We start from the raw sequence: 20,435 nt of genomic DNA on the forward strand, positions 1-20,435 counted from the left end.
CGATCCCTAGTTTAAATGAGGGTACTAACTTGAGTTCTTTTTGGATGAAATAGCTGACCTTCTCCATGAATTGTTTAATGATATGTACTTCTTAGCAACTTTACTATCATTTTTCACAGGGATATTTTCAACCACTCAGGTGCAGCTTGCCTCAATGTTGATGTTAGCTATTTTTTACGACGTTTATTTTGTAAACAGGATACACCTCTGAAGCCCGGAAGTGAGTTGTGTGAGTTGACAAAGTCCCTTGACTGTTCCTAACAGAGATTTACTGTAAATTAATAAAGCTGTCGCTCCCATGTGTTACAGTATTTACACCAAACCTCCACATCAGCTAGCATCCCGAAACCCTGGGTTTATTGTTTGACTGTGTGCTCCGCCACTCATTATTTCTACACCATGAATGTGTGAACATTAATCGTGTCCTTCCTCTGCATGATATCATCATTGTTTTTCTTTAGAGCAGGGGTCTCAAACACACGGCCCGCGGGCCAAATGTGGCCTGCAGGACACTAGTTTGAGGCCCCCGTCTTGATATGAAAGTTTAATGTTAGTGCGGCCCGCGCAAGTTTGATATGGATGCTGTATGGTATCATGTACCCAGAAAAAATTATTACGTTTGATTAATGTTCATGTTAAAGGTTAAATAACTGTTAATAGTTATCCCCCCTATTCGTGTGGAAGTGGGAAGTTTTTGGCTATTTAAGTTTAAAGTAAATAACTTGAAGGCTACCGTTTAGGTCGCTAGCTCTCTAGTTTGCGAGTTAGCATGTGTCTCAAGACCCTGCAGTTGCGCAATATGTTGTAAATAAAAAAAGTATAAATGTGACTATAGTCGTGTTTTGTCATGTCTACAGGGCTCTAATAATGCTTTGTTCATTTTAATCTGAAAAAAATAATTTGTCTACCCACCAACTATATGTGGTTTCTTAAGTTTTTATTAGTATTATATTTATTTATTTATTACTGATTGATTTTCTATTATTCTTGATTTGTTTATTTATTTTTCATCTTATTTTGTGTAGAAAAATAAAAAGTAAGATATTTGAGAACAGTGGAATGTTTTATCAGGGCTTTTCTTGTAGAAAATTGGAACCAAAGCAAAGTTTTTTTTATTTTTTTTGTTTTTAATAAATGCGTTTTTTTTTTTTTTTTTTGGAAAACCTGAGTCTCACCCAGACCCGAGCTCCAGTGGCCCCCAAGTAAATTGAGTTTGAGACCCCTGATTTAGAAGATTCGCTCCATTTACAACAGGTTTCCTAGTACACGCATGCACAGTAGTGTAAGGTGGCGGACCTTGATGAACGCAAAGATCCCCATTCTGCAACTGTAATGTATGCTGCAGTATGATTTATGGCAGTCATTAACTTTACGCAAAAAAAAAAAAAACACTATGTGTGAATGTGAGGTGCTTTTAGGATCAGTTCAATACATCTCTCTGCTCGATCTCCTGGGATCTGCTAGATCTGGGTTTGTGAGTATGCTCTATTTTAAGAGCTAATGTGCAACGACCTGCAGTAATAACACCTTTTCTTAACCTCTTCAATGGAGAGAGTATTTCCGGTTGAGAAGCTTTGTTAGGAGTGTTAGTGTAGTAAGAGGAGGGGTGGAAAAAAAAAACGAGGTGAGCGGATGGTCAAGGCCTTTTCGGGGAGGGAGTCAGCGTGATGTGATCTCATGTACTGTATATACTGGAGCTCAGCACACTGAAGGATGTGAAAGAAGGAAGGAGATACAGCTACGGCTGTCATTTTCATGCTCGGGTGCACAAAATAGCTTCACGTCAGCTAATTAGCCGCCAAGCGGTTTGTAATGTGGCCATGTTTAGAAAAAATTTCAACCGCCAAGTGTGTATGCCGCAAAAAAAAAAAGCCTTTGACCTTTTATAGGGATACATTATTCTCAACTAGAAAGGTCACATACAGTCTCATCAACGCTAAGCATGCTTAATCCATCAGTCTGCATGTGTTTACACTCTGTGACCACAACATTAGGTATCCACTAGGGTTGAGTGTATCTGTATCTATTCACCCATCAAAATTATCTGTACTCAGAATAGGCCGGGCATAAATCGGATTTTTCTAAAAAAAAAAAAACAACATTATTCTATGGGGACCAATTATGTTTTTTCCACTTTTCTGACCTATAAATGTTGTTGGAATGTTGTATTCTCGTGCTAAACAATGCCAAAGTTTCAGATAATGAGGTTTGCGCATTTGGAAGTGAGCCGTGAATGAAGTTTGGGATGGCTCTGAACGCTCGGTTTCAGAGATTTTTTTTCTAAAATTGGCTCCCTGTGTCGTCACAAGGAGCCAGGCTTCATTATATGGGCATTTGTTGTAGGCCGGATACGCTCTCGGATACGCTCTAGGATACGCTCTAGGATACGCTCTAGGATACGCTCTAGGATACGCTCTAGGATACGCTCTAGGACTGCCCTCCCCCTGTTCCCCTGTAAGCTATGGCTCCCAGGAAACGTTTCTACAAGGCAAGATCAAGCAGAAGTGGTTGGAGTTGGTGATTCCCAGCAAGAGAAAAAATATTTTCATCTGTCAATGGCATTTTACATGGGACTGTTTTTGTGAACATGAACGTGAAATATCCGCTAAACCAGGGGTCTCAAACACGCGTTTGAGGCCCCCGCCTTGATATGAAAGTTTAATGTTAGTGTGGCCCGCGCAAGTTTGATATGGATGCTGTATGGTATCATGTACCCAGAAAAAATGATTACGTTTGACTAATGTTCATGTTAAAGGTTAAATAACTGTTAATAGTTATCCTCTCTATCCGTGTGGAAGTGGTAAGTTTTTGGCTATTTAATAAAATAACTTGAAGGCTACCGTTTAGGTCGCTAGCTCTCTAGTTTGCGAGTTAGCATGTGTCCCAAGACCCTGCAGTTGCGCAATATGTTGTAAATAAAAAAAGTATAAATGTGACTATAGTCGTGTTTTGTCATGTCTACAGGGCTCTAATAATGCTTTGTTAATTTTAATCTGAAAAAAATAATTTGTCTTTATCAGAGTTTTTATTGTAGAAAATCGTAATCAAAGTCGGAAATCGGAAAAAGTTTGTATATTTTTCTGTTTTTAATAGATGCGTTTTTTTTTTTTGGAAAGCCTAGCCCAGACCCTAGCTCCAGTGGCCCCCAGGTAAATAGAGTTTGAGACCCCTGCGCTAAACTGTTGCTGAAGCCAGAAGCAGCTTACTCCCGCCGTGAATTAATACACTATGCCTTCACTCAGTAAACACGGACCTACCTTACCACTCTTTGAGCTCATACACGGTGAGTCAGGGGTGTCATGAGCTACCAGTAGCTCCTAACCCCTTTTAAATTAGCTCTCCAAAGGCTTTATTAATTTAATATCAATTCCTCTACCCACTCACTATATTAGAAAGTGCGGTTCAGCAGTAGTCTGGATGTACGGTACTTAGGAGCACTTGGGACTGTGGGAATTTGGAGCAGGGTTACCATGCATAAAAACAAACAAAAAGCATTTTCAATGAGTGGGACAGCACTTATGTTGCAGTATTTCCTTCAAATATCCAGTATAGTGTATCCATCTGATAACATAGGATCCACTGTTTGCCTAAATAGTTGAGTCTATTTAACAATATACAAACACTAATGATTTCCCTTACAGATACGGATAATTGACAGCTGTACTCGTTTCATACCCATAATCATCAAGTTTTTAGTGACATACCTTTAAAATTACAATATTAAATGTACAAATATTAAATAATAAAGAAAATAATCCTTACAAGTTACGGACGATCAGATGGGATAGACTTCAGCTTCCCTCAACAGGATAGATGGAAGAATTTGTACGTACTATGTTGATAAAACCTGAGGAAAACACAGAAAAAACATCTCTGTAGACCATACTGCCATTAAAACAAACACACTATTACTGTCATGTTACAATCAAGACTGAATATTAGATTGGTGCACTTCCCTACATACTTTTTGTCCCTTAAATACCACCATATTTCCTGATTGAGGGACATTACCTCCTATGCTAAAGCTAACAACAGCTAGCTAGGTAGCTTGGGGTTTTGATAATTGAGTTTGGATTATAAATATACACAGTAGGCCATTCATAGGGTATTGTTTTTAGTTGGAATTTGATATAATGCATGTTTTGAAAGCAGTGTTGTTTTTCACTAGCTAGGAAATATGACTCATTGATATTGGTAAGATGTTTATGTGAATAGCCATCCATCCATCTTCTATGCACTAAGCCTTTATATACACATCATGTATTCGATGAAAAACACCTGTCTTTAGCCCATGTATTATCACACAAACTGTTAATGAGTTAAAATGCACTAAATTGATATATTTTCATTTGACAGGCAGAGGGGAAGAGTAAAGTGTGGCGGTGTTATGTTACATTCAACATGAGCAGTAGTTAGCCAGGGCTCCAGCACCACCTAAAAGTAAATGACATTCTTACAAATTAAACTTCCTTATTTTCATTTGGTAGTCCTCTGCTTCTTTGCGTTGAATGGTATTTTGGGTATTCAAAGAATGTATCTTCATGTGCAGTATACTTATCCTCTAATACAGAGAATATACGAACATACCTGTTAAAATGCGTTTACATGGCGCTAGCAATGACTATGTTGCTAATAAAGACGCCATGGAGGAGCCACGTGACATTTTTATCGTGGTGCACTGTGGGACTTGTAGTCTCAGTGGTGAGCTTGGTCCTCAGTACAGTCTTTACCACCCGTTTTTGACTTGAAAAAACATTTTTGGTGCCATTAAACTTTTACAATACAAAAATACAATGCACCATAGCTACTACTGTCACTTAAAGTGATTCTGACCTATTTATATCGATATGAAAGTAATTCATTACGCGTCATAGAAATGAATAGGGCTCCTTCCGTTGTATGATGGTGAGCCTCGGCACACTGCCCAACGATTAATTGCTCTAATAGACTGTTATAAAAAACAAATTTGTAATTTTAAGGGCAGGTATAAGTCATACAAATGCTGTGGATTTACAGCACAGGCCGTTGTAAATTAACAGGACACTAGCCAAGTGTTGTATCACACAATATAGCTTTAAGCTAATGTGTATCTCTGGGTGATTAGTTGAATTAACGATAAGTCAATGATGATTTAGGCCGTAGTGTACAATGCACAATAAATATATTGTATGTGCATAAATAATTATAATAATAATTTAAATAATTCCAGCTAATTTTTATTTTGTACGACGAGTGTCATCTATATGTAGGTCATATTCTGCAGTATTTGATTTTTCCACACACATACATTATATTAATTGTATTCAGCAAATAACATTCATTAATTTAATCAAAGTGTACGCAAGGCACATAACTTTTTGTTATACTCAAATGAATACATTGCCCGCTTCTCTTGCTTACCATCATGGCGGACTCAATGCTCCATGGCGCTGCACTGTGTCCCATTCATTTGCGGCTGTGTTCACAGTCCTATTCATTTAGTGTCCATGGTAAGCGTACACATGAACAAAACTTGCACTTACTTACTTACTTGTTTTCCACTCCACTTGGTGCCGTCACAGCCAGTCTGATGACTCCATCACACTTAACACTTTAACACCAAGGCTGCAAATGAATCAGTGTCCTCAGCTTCACAGATGCATTGCACAACACTGCTGCAACCTGCAAAGGCCTGCTCATGAATAAAACATGGTTATTAGTCTAGTCACTTCCAGTGTGAACCATGAGGCTCCTAACATGCACACTGTCAATGATTCATTACATACCTGTTTCCATTATTTTTTTTATTATGAGCTAATTGAATGTATTTTTGGCATATGTATAGAAAACCTCTGTTACAGTTATTGTCTTATGATTTCTATGCAAGCGCTAACTCGGGGACTGTAAATTACCAACATTGTCATTTCAGACAAACAAGGACTCACCTCATTCCCTCATGCCGACAATAACCTGCAAGCTTGGATAAACAATACAATAAAAAAGGAGTACAAATTAGCACCTACAGTGTAATCAGAGGTTTTGTGAGAGCTGAGAAAGACGGAGGAGGGTAAAACCCCGGTCCGCCGGCGTGAGCCTCGGCCTTCCTCCTGTATAATAATCATCATTTAGCGCAATACGTGCAGCCTCTGTTTATTACGATATTAATCTGGGATAAACAAAGCTTTTGACAAAACAAATTAACACCGTGAAAGAAGTGCGGCGCTAATGGAGTCTACTGAGAGTGATATTAAAAAGAGGGGATGAGATTAAGGAAGGTGCTGGGAAAGACTAAATCAGACCCAAGGTATCTAAACGGTGTTTCACCCCGAGCTCTGGAGACTAGCATCAGCACATCATAACACAGGGGGGAAGCTCATGGTGATGATTATACTGTATGTTGATAATTAGCACTTAGATGATGAGAGCTCTTTTCACCCAGTTTGATAAAACACAGTCATATGTCGTCAGCTGACCAAATACAATAAAACTGCAGCACTGCGGTTATACTGTACTAATAACACGTTTAGAAATATTGCTTTTTGAAAGCCAGAATCTTCATTCATTCATTCATTCATTTTGAATGCTGGAGCCTATCCCAGCTGTCTTCGGGCGAGAGGCGGGGTACACCCTGGACTGGTGGCCAGCCAATCACAGGGCACATATAGACAAACAACCATTCACACTCACATTCATACCTATGGACAATTTGGAGTCACCGATTAACCTAGCATGTTTTTGGAATGTGGGAGGAAACCGGAGTACCCGGAGAAAACCCACGCATGCACGGGGAGAACATGCAAATGGTGGAATTGAACCCGGGTCTCCTAGCTGTGAGGTTTGCGCACTAACCACTCGTCCGTTTAGAAATCCTAAACTTAAATTATACTGAGTCATGATTCTTATGAATTTATGATTTTGTATCGACTTTTTCTCCCTACTCTTTCAGATGTCTTGATAAGTCGACCACATATTTTAAACAACACGTAACATAAACTCTTATGAACCTGGCTTGTTTGCAGGAATGCTGTCGCCTGGGTTTTTCCTTTCCTGACTGGGAAAGTCCAAAGTCACAAGTCACAACTGCAGGTGAATCCATTTCCTGTTCGCGTTGCAACCACATACCACAAAGAGGAAAACCAATGGTAAGAAATACAGAACATATTTTAAGATAAAAAATAAATAATGCATATCCAAATGGTTATAGACAATGTTGAATTACATACTGAAGACACATGTTCACCGCTTAACTGGCACTCCTTCCTTTCTTACCTGAATGCACCATGATTCCCGGAACAGATGTCTGTGTGAGAGGAAAAAGAAAGTCAACCACTACCAAAAAAAAAAAAAAATATGACTTGAGGCACAGGATGTCATAGTTTTTGATGGAGAAACAGGCCATTCATTACTTTTATTATGGCTTCTTTCACAGAAACTTCGCAAAATAACCATGAGAGCCTTGACCTGTGCTTTTCACACAGAAGCCAGCAAAGCAGAATATTGCTGTGACTGAAAAGGAAGAAAGCATGAAAGGAAGGGGCTCGGATACCAAACCGTACCTCTGAAAGTGGAACATTTTTAGGTTTATTTCATCCCCACAGTTCCCAGCTTTCCATTCCCAAAAATGAGAGGTGAGTCTCAGGTGTTTCCCTAAAAACACCCTTACACAGAGAAGGTGTCGGCACCAGTTACGACTCCATTTCTCCTAGTCTGTGCAGTTTATACCCATCTATAACACACAAAAAAAGACTGCTTTTATCGGCACAGTGAAAGGGGCTATTGTCTGCTAACACCACATCATTTTCCAGGTCCAGTGTGACGATTTTGGAGGTGTAACAGCGGTGGGATGGCGGCTGTGTGTAAAAGCCAATGCCAAACAAGGTAGGACATGAGTGTAACATTTTACGCTTCTCTATCCATTTTGTGTTGAAAGCAATTTGTAAAGTCTGAAAAAAGATGGAAGAATCCTAACTTTAGCAGGCTCTTACCCTGGGATAAAGTGTGGAAGTGTGGCCCCGGGAGTCATTAATGACCCCCTGCACGTTCAAAAAATATAATTTAACTACAAAATTCCCCCAAAAAACAGCAAACATAAAAAAACCAGCAGCAATTTTAACATTAACAAGGTCTAAACATTAAGAAGTAAAAAGTAATCAAATAAAAAACCCAATACTTTCATATCATTAATTTTAAAATAACGTTGCAATATTATGAGGAAATGTAACATCCTTTTAGTAGCATGAAGTTGAAATATTAAAAAAATATATTTTAGAAGTTGTAATATTGTGGAAAAACAAACAAAATAAATGAAGTTGTCAATTAAGTTGCAGAAAAAATGTTTAAAATTTACCAGAAATTTTAAGCAGAATTAACAGAATTAACAGAATTAAACAGAACTTATCAGAAGGTTGACATACTTGGAAAATTTAAAGGAAAAAAAAAACAGTAGAAATGACAAAAAGCTGTCATTGTACCACAAGTCAAAACATTTTCCAGGAGAACAAAGCCACAATTTTACTGGAATAAATGTTATTAAATTTATTAAAATTTATTAACTGTATTAAATTTATTTCTTAATTTTTTAAATTTATTTATTGCATTTTTAAAATTTATTTCTTAATTTTTTAAATGTATTTAATTTTTTAAAATTATTTCTTATTTTTTTAAATTTATTTCTTAAATTTTTTAATTTATTAAAATTTAAATGTTATTTATTAAAATGTTTTAGCCCCATGTGTGGCAAATGAAATTTGAAAGAAAAATACATAATCATAATATGTATGGGTGTCACAAGATCTTGCAAAACGTCAAGATTTCTTGTGAGCTCTCGTCTTGGGATAATAATAAATTAATTAATTAATCACACAATAATTAAAAAATTAACCAGATCATTTTACCAGCCTCAGTATATTCTATTATATATATATCTCCTGCCATCAAACAGTCACAAAAAGGTTCATTGGCATTGGTTTCAACAGCAGCATGACATGAGCAGAGTGAACTCTTTGCCGAGTCATACAGTCTCTTTGTCTCAGTGGGTGGAGACGGGGCCACTAGCATACACACAGTGTGTTGTAGAAGAGTATACCTCATTTATTTTTTTTTTACCTATATCACAAAGATGTGATACAGCTTTTTCTTGAATGGTTTAATTTTTCAGAATTTTCAGTATGTGGTCCTCAGTGGAAAAATGTGGACATCCCTGCTGCTTTAATCCCTTTCACTGTGACTGTAAAAGCGTGTTGTAGTTCTGTATAAACTGCACTGGCTGGGGGGTGGGAAAGGATGACCAAATCCACATAGCAATTTTCCACCTTGTGAGGTTGGAGTAGAGGTGTAACATAGCAGGTTTTGAAAGTGAATGTTGCTGTTGGGCTACCTCTAAAGTTACAATATCGGGCCAGAAAAAAGTGGGAAAATTCTGGCTTGAGCAGACATTAACCCCTTTCATCATGCCCTTGTTAACCTTGTTAGCCTTTTTAGCATAAACGTCTGGAGGGTTTATGCATGTTGTAGTTCTGTGTAAATAACACAGCTGCTGTCACTGCCTGACAAGCATTTTACAGTGGATATGATGAGAAGACGACGATGGGATGTCGTGTCGCTGTGTGAAAGTGCACAAAATTACAGCATCTGTGTATCTCTGAATCTCCCTTAAATGACAATTTTGCAGGACCTCTGTGTAAAAGACACAGGAAGATAAATGCCGAATCTCCCATAAATGACAATTTTGCAGGACCTCTGTGTAAAAGGCACAGGCAGATAAACGCCGAATCTCCCATAAATGACAATTTTGCAGGACCTCTGTGTAAAAGGCGCAGGCAGATAAATGCCGGATCTCCTATAAATGACAATCCTGCATAAAAGGCGCAGGCAGATAAATGCCGGATCTCCTATAAATGACAATTTTGCAGGACCTCTGTGTAAAAGGCACAGGCAGATAAATGCCGAATCTCCCATAAATGACAATTTTGCAGGAACTCTGTGTAAAAGGCACAGGCAGATAAATGCCGAATCTCCCATAAATGACAATTTTGCAGGACCTCTGTGTAAAAGGCACAGGCCGATAAATGCCGAATCTCCCATAAATGACAATTTTGCAGGACCTCTGTGTAAAAGGCACAGGCCGATAAATGCAGAATCTCCCATAAATAACAATTTTGCACGACCTCTGTGTAAAAGGCGCAGGCAGATAAATGCCGGATCTCCTATAAATGACAATCCTGCATAAAAGGCGCAGGCAGATAAATGCCGTAATCTCCCATAAATGACAATTTTGCACAGGCAGATAAATGCCGAATCTCCTATAAATAACAATTTTGCAGGACCTCTGTGTAGAAGGCACAGGCAGATAAATACCGAATCTCCCATAAATGACAATTTTGCAGGACCTCTGTGTAAAATATTAACACATGATGAGTTTTTTTTTATTTTTTTACATTAATTTTTTTTTTCTGCCAAGTCTCTTCACAAGACAGACATGGAGCCTTTCACTTAACTCCCCCAAAAAAGAAATTTTATTTTTCTCTTTTGTTGCAAGTACAAGAAGTCATCTCTCATAGCGCTTTTGTTGCTTTTGAACATCCGCCGTTCCCTATTTATTTACACGGTAGTTAGGAATAAAGCGGATTGTGGTTCTTATGTACATGGTTTTTATAGTGTTGGCGGTCACAACCACACACACACAGGAAACAAGTCCACTTCAGCTGGCTATGTTCTAACAGCAAATACAGGAGGACCCCCCCACCCCACCCAGGATGCAACAGAATGAATACGCTCAGCGAAACGATAGCAAGGCAGTCATGTCACTTTTTCCAATGCCTAAAAAGCAAACAGGCAGAAAGGACGGAGCGGGTCACGATTCTGAGAAAAAAAAAAAAAAAAGGTGGGGCAGAGGAAGTGGCCGTGCCCCCAAATTCTCTACCTCCACCTCTGCTCGTTCAAAGGAAATGAAGGCAACTCCTCTGAATTGTCTTCCTCCGAAACCGATGATGAGGAACTGTTCATTAATGAGCACTTCTGGATAAGTCTGTGTGCACGTTCTACTTTCTGTTCTGGCTCAATAAAAGATATTTTTGGCAACAATGAAGAGACATTTTTAACTTCTAACGGCGTACAAGACGACTCCACGCGTCTCCACAGCAGCTAGCTAATCAAATGATGATTGGTACCAAATGGCAAAGGAGCAAAATACAAAATGATAGTCTCCAGAAACATTTCTTGTTATAACAAAGTTCTGAAAGGTAAAGGGGTCGGGGGGGGTCGGTACATTCAGAGTGCTGGACTTGGCCTTAAGGTACCAAAGGAACCGGGAAGGACTCAGTTTGGATGAACACTCCTTAAAAAGTCAAAGGCTTCTTCTGCAAAGTGAGCAGCGGCTCCCACTGAAGGTCGCTTTGTTTGCTCGAGAGAAAGAAAGGCAACCACACAAACAGGAAGTGGATAAACACCAGGACCGTACGGTACTGGGGGGTCCATCACTTCAGTCTCTTTTTTTCGGCCGCCGGTCACAGGCTAGTAACGAGCTGCATCTGTCCGTCCCCTTCACTGTGAGCGGGCTCCTGAGCCTGGTGGTCCCCGCTCGGTCTCCGCGGCGGGGCTTGGTAGAAGGTCTGCATGGGTGCCCCACGGGAGCCCAAGGCGGGCCTCCCGGAGCTGTAGTACAGTTCTTCCGGGGGCTGGGCTGATCGAGGTACCACCTCCAGGGGTTCGGGACTGCTGTCCGGGTAGGGCGAGTCTCGCAGGTTGGTGATGCTTGTGTATATGGAGTCATGGGCCGGCGAGTCAGGCGCTCTGTTCCCTCCCTGACCCAGACTTTCGGTGAGGTCGGCAGTGTAGCTTTCCGACTCTTCCGGGTCGCTCTGGTAGAGGACGGATTGGGCGCGTTGCAAGAGTAGCGGCTCTTCCAGTGCTTTGTAAAGCAGCTCCACATCCTGCGGAGTGCGCTGCCGTCCGTCATCTTGGTCTCCGTTCACATCTGGCCCGGCCCCGGTGGGTCCTCGTCCGCCTGCACCGTGAGAATGCCCCTTGACTTGGCTTCCGTCCCCTCCGCCCACTCCTCCGGCACCACCTCTCAAATTGTTATGCACAAGTTCAGAGATGATCATCTTCTCAAAGGCAGCAGCATCGGAGAGATTGCGGCGGATACCCCCGCCGCCCAGCGTCTCCGAGCCGCGGGGGTTGATTAGAGGTGGGGGGCTATCTCCATTTCCGCCGCTTAGGAAGTCACAGCTGCCTCCGCCTCCCGGACCACCGCGTAGTGAGTAGCTGTTGTTGAAGTTGCCGTTCAAAGGCAGGGTCTCCATTCCGCAGGGGTCACGACCCTTGGATGTGCTCTCTGGAGCCAAACACACAAACACACATTATGGACATTATCAAATCTGTAAAATATCAGTAAATATGACAGATCAGAGTCATTGACGGAGAAGAAGCACACTTACTTGGGTCTCGGAAAGTTCCTGTCCACCCAGGAATTGTTGCGAAGCAGACATAATGACAAACGGGGAAGCGTCATTTAATGCAACATTAACTTGATCAATTCATTTTTAAAGCTTTTTAAATGGCCGCCATTAATGGGATGAGAATCTATAGGCCCTGTAGCCATCTTCACGTCTCTTTCGTGTTCTCTGAATTAACTTCCCAAACGTTCAAACGTACACTTTTCCAACCAAGGTATTTGGATGAGGTTTTTCGCATTTCAATCAAACAACATTGAATGATTGACTGCTAAACTGTTCATACTTTAAATGTTTTTTTTGGGGTGCTTTCATGTTAGCTTTGGTTAAGAGGTGCAACATTTTAAACAAATATATAAGTCTGAAATCTTGGAAATGTGGAATAGTGACCCTTTAAGTCAGGGGTGGGCAAACTACAGCCCGGGGGCCACATGCGGTCCACCAAGCGTTTGAATCCGGCCAGCCAGTTCCTTTCTAAGTCTTTCATTCATTCATTCATTCATTCATTCATTTTCTACCGCTTATCCTCACAAGCGTCGCGGGAGGGTGCTGGAGCCTATCCCAGCTGTCTTCGAGCGAGAAGCGGGGTACACCCTGGACTGGTCGCCAGCCAATCACAGGGCACATATAGACAAACAACCATTCACACTCACATTCATACCTATGGACAATTTGGAGTCACCAATTAACCTAGCATGTTTTTGGAATATGGGAGGAAACCGGAGTACCCGGAGAAAACCCACGCATGCACGGGGAGAACATGCAAACTCCACACAGAGATGGCCGAGGCTGGAATTGAACCCTGGTTTCCTAGCTGTGAGGTCTGCGTGCTAACTAACTCGACCGTATTTCAATTTTTAATATACTCATACAAACTAGCAACATGACTTGCTAGTCGGATGTCTTATTTAGTAAAAAAAAAAAAAAACAACAAAACTGTAACATTAAATGACATAGTTTGATGTGGTTTATTAAAGTGCTCCTGAAAAAAAGAACATGAGAACATACAGCTGATAGTATAACACTTTTACAGATAAAATTAGATTAATAATTCAAGGAAAATTATAAGCATAAAATAGTGTGTGTGTGTGTTAATACATTTTTATTTAAATACATATATATTATATAATATATTATATAATAATATAATATAATATATATTTATTTATATATTTATTTTTATATAAATAAAATATATTTATATATATATTTATTTAAGTATATAAATATTTATTTAAGTATATAAATATATATGTTAAATATATGTTCTGGCCTCCTGGACAATTTTGTTAACTCAGTGCGCCACCCCTGCTTTAAGTACGGCGGCACGGCGGTTGAGTGGTTAGCGCGCAGACCTCACAGCTAGGAGACCAGGGTTCAATTCCACCCTCGGCCATCTCTGTGTGGAGTTTGCATGTTCTCCCCGTGCATGCGTGGGTTTTCTCCGGGTACTCCGGTTTCCTCCCACATTCCAAAAACATGCTAGGTTAATTGGCGACTCCAAATTGTCCATAGGTATGAATGTGAGTGTGAATGGTTGTTTGTCTATATGTGCCCTGTGATTGGCTGGCCAACAGTCCAGGGTGAACCCCGCCTCTCGCCCGAAGACAGCTGGGATAGTACTATTAACCAGGCTGCACGGTGGTCATGTGGTTAGCATGTTGGCCAGGAGATTGTTAAAGTCTGGGTTCAAATTTATGTTGGGGATCTCTGTGTGGCGTTTGCATGGTACTCTGGTTTCCTCCCACATTCCAAAAACATGCTAGGTTAATTGGTGACTCCAAATTACGGAAAACGCAGTAGAAAATGAATGAATGAATGCTTTAAGTACTTCATGAGAGTAATGCAAAAAACACAATGGTAATATTTCTTTCATAACCGTAAAGCTGGGTTGGGATGAAGGCTGTTAGATAGCATTGGTCAAGTTGCAATTGAAAATACTGTATGCTTTATAAATAATATTACAACTCTGGTACTTTAGTCTGGTGTGATAGTACGATTCTTGTTGGCTTGTCAAAGGCGGAAGGAAAACTAAGACTATGTAAGATGGTAATTTCTTCGCTAACATAACATAAATCAGATAACATCACATGATTGATTCTAAATGCATATCAAAATTGCTACCAGTATCAATATTTTAGTTCATCTCAACACAAAGTCCAAACTAACTCCAATGGATGTCCTCACAAAGTTTCCAAAGTGGCCAACCATGTCTTGGCGCCCCAATTGTCCATACAAAGTGCGTCCATTGTGCATTTGGCGTAGCATTGATTAATTCCAGGCTTTCGTGTCTGTGACAGACTAGCTTGTACTGGCACCGATTCACGTATCTGCTTAGCAACAAGACAACGGTCCCCGGTGATTCCTGGCAGTCAAAGTCGCAGCGAAACTTCACTAATCAGATTGTGATTTCGAGACGAGACCAGATGGCAAAGTTAGGCTGTTTGTTTTGTTCAGTCTGGTGGATCTGTTCGACAGTTGCAACACAAAAGACGGGCGTGCGCACAGGAAGCACGACACAAGCATGCACATACACACACACACACACACACACACACACACAGACTGGAGCTAACCGGTGGAGTTGAAGACGCCGGGCGAGGGCGGGGTGAAGCTCTCAGCCAGCAGCGTGTTGTAAGGAGATGTTCCGCTGCGAGTCTGCAGTACCGGGTTTGCCAGAAGGTGGTTGCCCATGGCTGCTGTTATAGTTGAACAACAACAAAAACACACTTAATACAAGACATACGGTCGTTATGAAGTACTGGTTCTTCATTTTATAGTCATAATTGAGAAAGTTGCATTTCTCTACAGTTGCCCCGCTCCACTTGGTGGTTTGAATCTTGTGTGTTCACTCTACTGTTTGAAATACATCATGCTGTTTCGTGGTTTAATATGCTCTATCAAGAGTAGGGTTGTGCATCGAGTCTCGAGCATCGACGGAAACCGCGAAAAATACTTCAATGGTGCAGGCCTATTTAGAGGGCTCTAATCATGTTAAAAAACTTATTAAGAGGGTTGGAAATCACAGTTATCCCACCCTCGGCCTCGGTTTGCATGTTCTCCCCGTGCATTGTGGGTTTTTTCCGGGTACTCCGGTTTCCTCCCACATTCCAAAAACATGCTAGGTTAATTGGCGACTCCAAATTGTCCATAGGTATGAATGTGAGTGTGAATGGTTGTTTGTCTATATGTGCCCTGTGATTGGCTGGCCACCAGTCCAGGGTGTACCCTGCCTCTTGCCTGAAGACAGCTGGGATAGGCTCCAGCACCCCCACGACCCTCGTGAGGATAAGCGGTAGAAAATTAATTAATAATTAAGTACTATTAACCAGGCTGCACGGTGGGCGAGTGGTTAGCATGTTGGCCAGGAGATTTTGAAGGTCTGGGTTCGAATCTCTGTTGGGGATCTCTGTGTGGAGTTTGCACGTTCTCCCCGTGCATGTGTGGGTTTTCTCCGGGTACTCCGGTTTCCTCCCACATTCCAAAAACATGCTAGGTTAATTAGCGACTCCAAATTGTCCATAGGTATGAATGTGAGTGTGAATGGTTGTTTGTCTATATGTGCACTGTGATTGGCTGGCGACCAGTCTGGGGTGTACCCTGCCTCTCGCCCGAAGGCAGCTGGGATAGGCTCCAGCACCCGAATGAATGAAATCACAGTTGTGATGAGGAATTACTGCATATCCATATTTAACTATAATTGTCAAGGTATTAAGGTATTGTTTATCATCTTGCAGACAAAAACGAGTTAAAGCCGCAAAAATCCGAAACCTGACCTGGTGCATGTTAAACACAGGAAGTGAACAAACTGGTGAGAAATTACCATAAGCAAAAATGCAAGCAAAACACGGCGCTCGGTAATAACGATATAAATATTTACAGTTGATTGAAATGGGGCTGTTTTTGTTTTATGGAGTCATTCCTCAGCCATTGTTTACAATACGTCTCCTGATTGCAACCTTTGAGGAGAAACACCATTGAAAGGCAAAGTTACCGTTTGCCGTCATTGCCGTTTGTTGCCTTTGGCGCTCCATAGTGCCGTCAGATGGGTGTGTGTGTGTGAGTGTGTGGGGAGAACAGTAATGCATGCCATTATGTAGTCCCAGAGTGCAGCCATTGAAACCCAGTTAATTTCACAGTGAAACGTGAATGCCACCAAGAAGACAAACAGAACAATGGCGGAGTGAGGATGTCGTGTATGGCCTGAGGCACCTCCAGCAGAAAATGCCATGAAATTAAAAACAGGACAGCATGACGGAATGTGAGAGAGATAAGGTCGAGAGCAGGTAACGCCGTCATCGTGTATAAATAAGCATACTTATATTTATTCATCGTTTCACCTCCTCTGTCAAAGGCTCTGGCAAACGTGGCTTGCTGCATTTGTTGGCTCTTAGGACCTCTCAACCACGCTTCCCCTCAACAGACACTCTTTTTATTTTTTTTTCTTTGCAAAGAGGTAAACACCACCAAATTAATGCAACCATGCCCTCTATCATGGGAATACCCAATCTGCAAGCCTGAAGTGGGGAGAGAATGTAGGGCAAAAGGAGGCATGGAAGTACGCTTGTTAATATTATGACTTTATTTTCAGAATATTTTATCTTTATTCTCATAAAAAATACTGCCCATTTAAAAAAATATATATTCTTGTTTCACTGTATTTTAGAATGTGCTGAGACCTGTAAATGGCGCTCAAGCCACACTTTGGACACACCTGCTTTGGACAAACCATAAAGGAAATAGAATACAGTCACAGAAACAGAAATAAAAAATAAAAGCCAGAGGGAGCCAGAGGACCCTCCGCCCAGAGGGAGGCTGACGTCATTGCAGCACCTCAATGAATGCATTTCTCATACGTAATGTATTATGGGAAAACTTTAAAAGAGATATATAGAGAGCATATATAGAGAGCTATAACTTTTGAGTGTTAAGTTGCTGTGTGATGAGTTCTGTGCTGTTACTGCTAATATCTTTAATGACCTCCTGCTTTTTCCAATGGGTGGACAAGCTTGTTGTGAGTGCACTGACAGCTTGTGGTTGGCTCCTGCCAAAGAAAGAACTACAATTTCCTCACTGACTCTGGCTCAAAGTTAAAGAAAAAAGTAGCCACTTTACAGGAGTGTGTACATGCCCACAAAATGCTAAAAGTCGGCGTTGAGGAGTTGAGGATCACCTGAACGTACTACCAGAACTGGACAAATTACTTCAAAAAACTAATTAGTTAGTTACTTTCCCAAAAATGTACAATTAGTAACATAATTGCTCCCATGAATAGAATTAGTGACCAGGGAAGCTACTAAACTTCTGTTGAGATGTTACCATAACTTGTGTGTGTTTTACGTTGGACATTCCGCATTCCAGATGTCTGTGAATGCACCTCACTTGGAAAATGAATACAATAACAGTGCGCCACATTTCACAGTTGGTGAAATTAATTATTCTTGATTATTTATTGTTAATTATTAATTAGATGACTCCGTACTGGATGTTAGTTCATCTCATAACCTCTTCTCCACCTATCTCACATCTCTAATTAGCACAAATCAGTTCATTAACAGGTACACATTTGCGCGGAAAAATTCAGCTTCTCAAAAAACTAGCACTGTTTTTCTTTTTATTTAGCTTTTTTTTTTTAGTGTTCTGCAACGGCATTGCGGGACATCTCACCTCGGTTGAGCGTAGGTGTGCTGTTGATGTCCCCCGCCATGAAGGAAGACTCCGTCTGCTTCCGAACCGTGTCATTCCACATCCGGCGGATCCGACTCTGAAGGAAGGAGTGGCGCACGGTGAGCGGCAGTGGGGGGGAACAAACAAAGGGGAGGGGGGGTGTCTTGGCAATCTCTGCGGGGATGCTGTAATCAAAACTGCGGGGTTTGCCATAAGCCACAAACAAGCCGCACTAAAGAGACTACAAAGCAATGTCATGTAATCAAATGTGCGTGTGGGCGGGGTGGGGGGTTTGGGGGGTGGGGGGGAATAATAGCTGCAAGATGTGTGAGACGTGATTGTACTGGCTGACATGCCGAATGCCTTATTGCATTATGAAAATGATGTTTTGTTGATTGACACACTTGTGTGTGTCTACTGCCGCATGCTAGTGTTTATGTCTTCAATGAGCGTCTTGTGGCGGCAGACTGAGTCCAAGCACCATCTTTATACATGATAATGTATCTGCTTGGATGTTTCAAGGCATGCAACCCGCTGTGCATTACACTTTATCACGGTAAACTGCACAATTCATTAGATTAAGTGCAACCACCTATGAGCTTGATTGGGTTATTTTCTAATTTGAAGCTAAATAAGGGAACCAAAACATTCGAAACAGCAATCACTATTATGCACTTCTGCACCAATGCGAACTAGGATAAGTCTTAGTACGTATATAGAAATGTAGAATAAAAGTATTTAAGTACATATGCAACTGTAAAGTTTAAAAAATGTATTTATTGAATTAAAAATAAAATAATTGTATGACAATGTGGGTTCTAAGAATGCTAAATAATGCTAAATAAATACAAATTTACAGCAGATACAGTGGCAACTCGGTTAGCGTCGACTCTGGTTAGCATGTTTTTTTGTTAAGGTCAAAAATGTTTGCTGGAAATTTACCATATGTGGAGTTAATACACTCTTTTAGAAAGAGTCCTTCCTTGCTGGGATCCTATTAGCTCGATAACAATACGGCATCCAGAACGAGAAGTTATGTCATGTTTTTATAGTCTTAGAATAAAAGTTTTACGCATAAAATACTCCTAAATGCATATAAACGACAAACAAAAGAGCTCAAATGAACAGTTACTTTTACCTTCAGTGAAGATGACTGTTGCCAAAGACAATGTAGCAGCAGACACCACACCACTGTTTTGTCATGAGTTATTATATCAAACAGGGCAGACTTACTCTTCAGCAAAGACATCAAACTACATAAAAAATGCGTAATTTCATAAGCTTTTAGACCACTGCCCCGCCCTTCTCATGTAGTGGACTATTTCATGTAACTGTGCATGTGCACATTGATTCCGGTAGAGGGGAGTGGAACACTTTTGGTAAAAAATAAAAGCCAGAGGACATTCCGCCCAGAGGGAGGCTGACGTCATTGCAGCACCCCAATCAATGCATTGCTGATACGGAATATATTATGGGAAAAAAAAACTTCTACACCACTATGTACATCTGTGTAATACTTGCTTTTATAGTCAGTATAGTTACTCCAGACCCCATTCACTGTGCAATATCTGATCAACCTCCATGTGCAATATTAAGGGCTCTAAATGCAATATACTAAGTTCTATGTGAAGTATTTCCATAATGCCTCATATTAACTCACTAGCAAGATCTCAGTGTATAGACTGGTCATATATATTTCATCTCGTTTCATATTATTGTATATAACTCTGGGAAGAACTGTTGATTTTGTTAATACTTGGGTTGTTTATATTGTTTATTTTTCTATATTGTGTATTTTGTACTGTTTAACTGATTCTGTACTCTTGCTGCTGTGCAATGCAAATTTCCCCACTGAGGGACAAATAAAGGCATATCTTAAAAGAGACATAGAAAGATATACCTTTTGAGTGTTAAGTTGCTGTGTGATGAGTTTTGTGTTGTTACTGTTAAATATCTTTAATGACCTCCTACTTTTTCCAATGGGTGGACAAGCTTGTTGTGAGTGCACTGACAGCTTGTGGTTGGCTCCTGCCAAAGAAAGAGCTACAATTTCCTCACATGTACACATTGATTCCGGTAGAAGGGAGCGGAACACTTGTTGGTAGAGTTTTCCCAGTGGAGAGGAGAGTGGGAAAACAAACAGGATTTATCTAGCGAAGGTGTCAAACTGGTTCATAGTCACAACAAACAGACATGACGACAGCAGCACCGCGACTGTCGGTGTCAGCTCAGGAGAACGCAGTAGATGAAGCCGAGACTGACGCTTTTCATCGCAAAGATGCGAGTATTAAAGTGGTAAACTATGTCAAATGTCGCTTAATGTTCTTATCAATTACA

General features: G+C 40.6%; 2 protein-coding genes across 10 annotated transcripts in view; both read right to left on the reverse strand.

Moving 5' to 3' along the window:
* LOC131103024 (uncharacterized) overlaps window positions 1-8,553 on the reverse strand; it is a 78,071-nt gene extending 69,518 nt beyond the window's left edge. For 4 of the 6 annotated variants that reach the window (XM_058048850.1, XM_058048852.1, XM_058048847.1 and 1 more), the window contains exons 1-2: window positions 4,588-8,553; window positions 3,763-3,847 (exon numbers count right to left, since the gene is read on the reverse strand). The gene's annotated coding sequence lies outside the window, so the exon portion shown is untranslated. Of the gene's footprint in view, window positions 1-3,762; window positions 4,139-4,587 lie in introns of those variants that run through there. The other 2 variants (XM_058048849.1, XM_058048848.1) reach the window with 2 other exon arrangements.
* A 1,922-nt stretch (window positions 8,554-10,475) lies between these two features.
* adgrl1a (adhesion G protein-coupled receptor L1a) overlaps window positions 10,476-20,435 on the reverse strand; it is a 286,520-nt gene continuing 276,560 nt past the window's right edge. For all 4 annotated transcript variants that reach the window (XM_058050254.1, XM_058050252.1, XM_058050253.1 and 1 more), the window contains 4 exons: window positions 18,099-18,195; window positions 15,008-15,130; window positions 12,417-12,434; window positions 10,476-12,313 (listed from right to left, as the gene is read on the reverse strand). In XM_058050254.1, coding sequence (XP_057906237.1) covers window positions 11,484-12,313; window positions 12,417-12,434; window positions 15,008-15,130; window positions 18,099-18,195 — 1,068 coding nt within the window. In that variant the 3' untranslated portion in view covers window positions 10,476-11,483. The remainder of the gene's footprint in view (window positions 12,314-12,416; window positions 12,435-15,007; window positions 15,131-18,098; window positions 18,196-20,435) is intronic.

This window comes from Doryrhamphus excisus, chromosome 15 (genome assembly GCF_030265055.1).
Source record: "Doryrhamphus excisus isolate RoL2022-K1 chromosome 15, RoL_Dexc_1.0, whole genome shotgun sequence".
NCBI classification, from domain to species: domain Eukaryota; kingdom Metazoa; phylum Chordata; class Actinopteri; order Syngnathiformes; family Syngnathidae; genus Doryrhamphus; species Doryrhamphus excisus.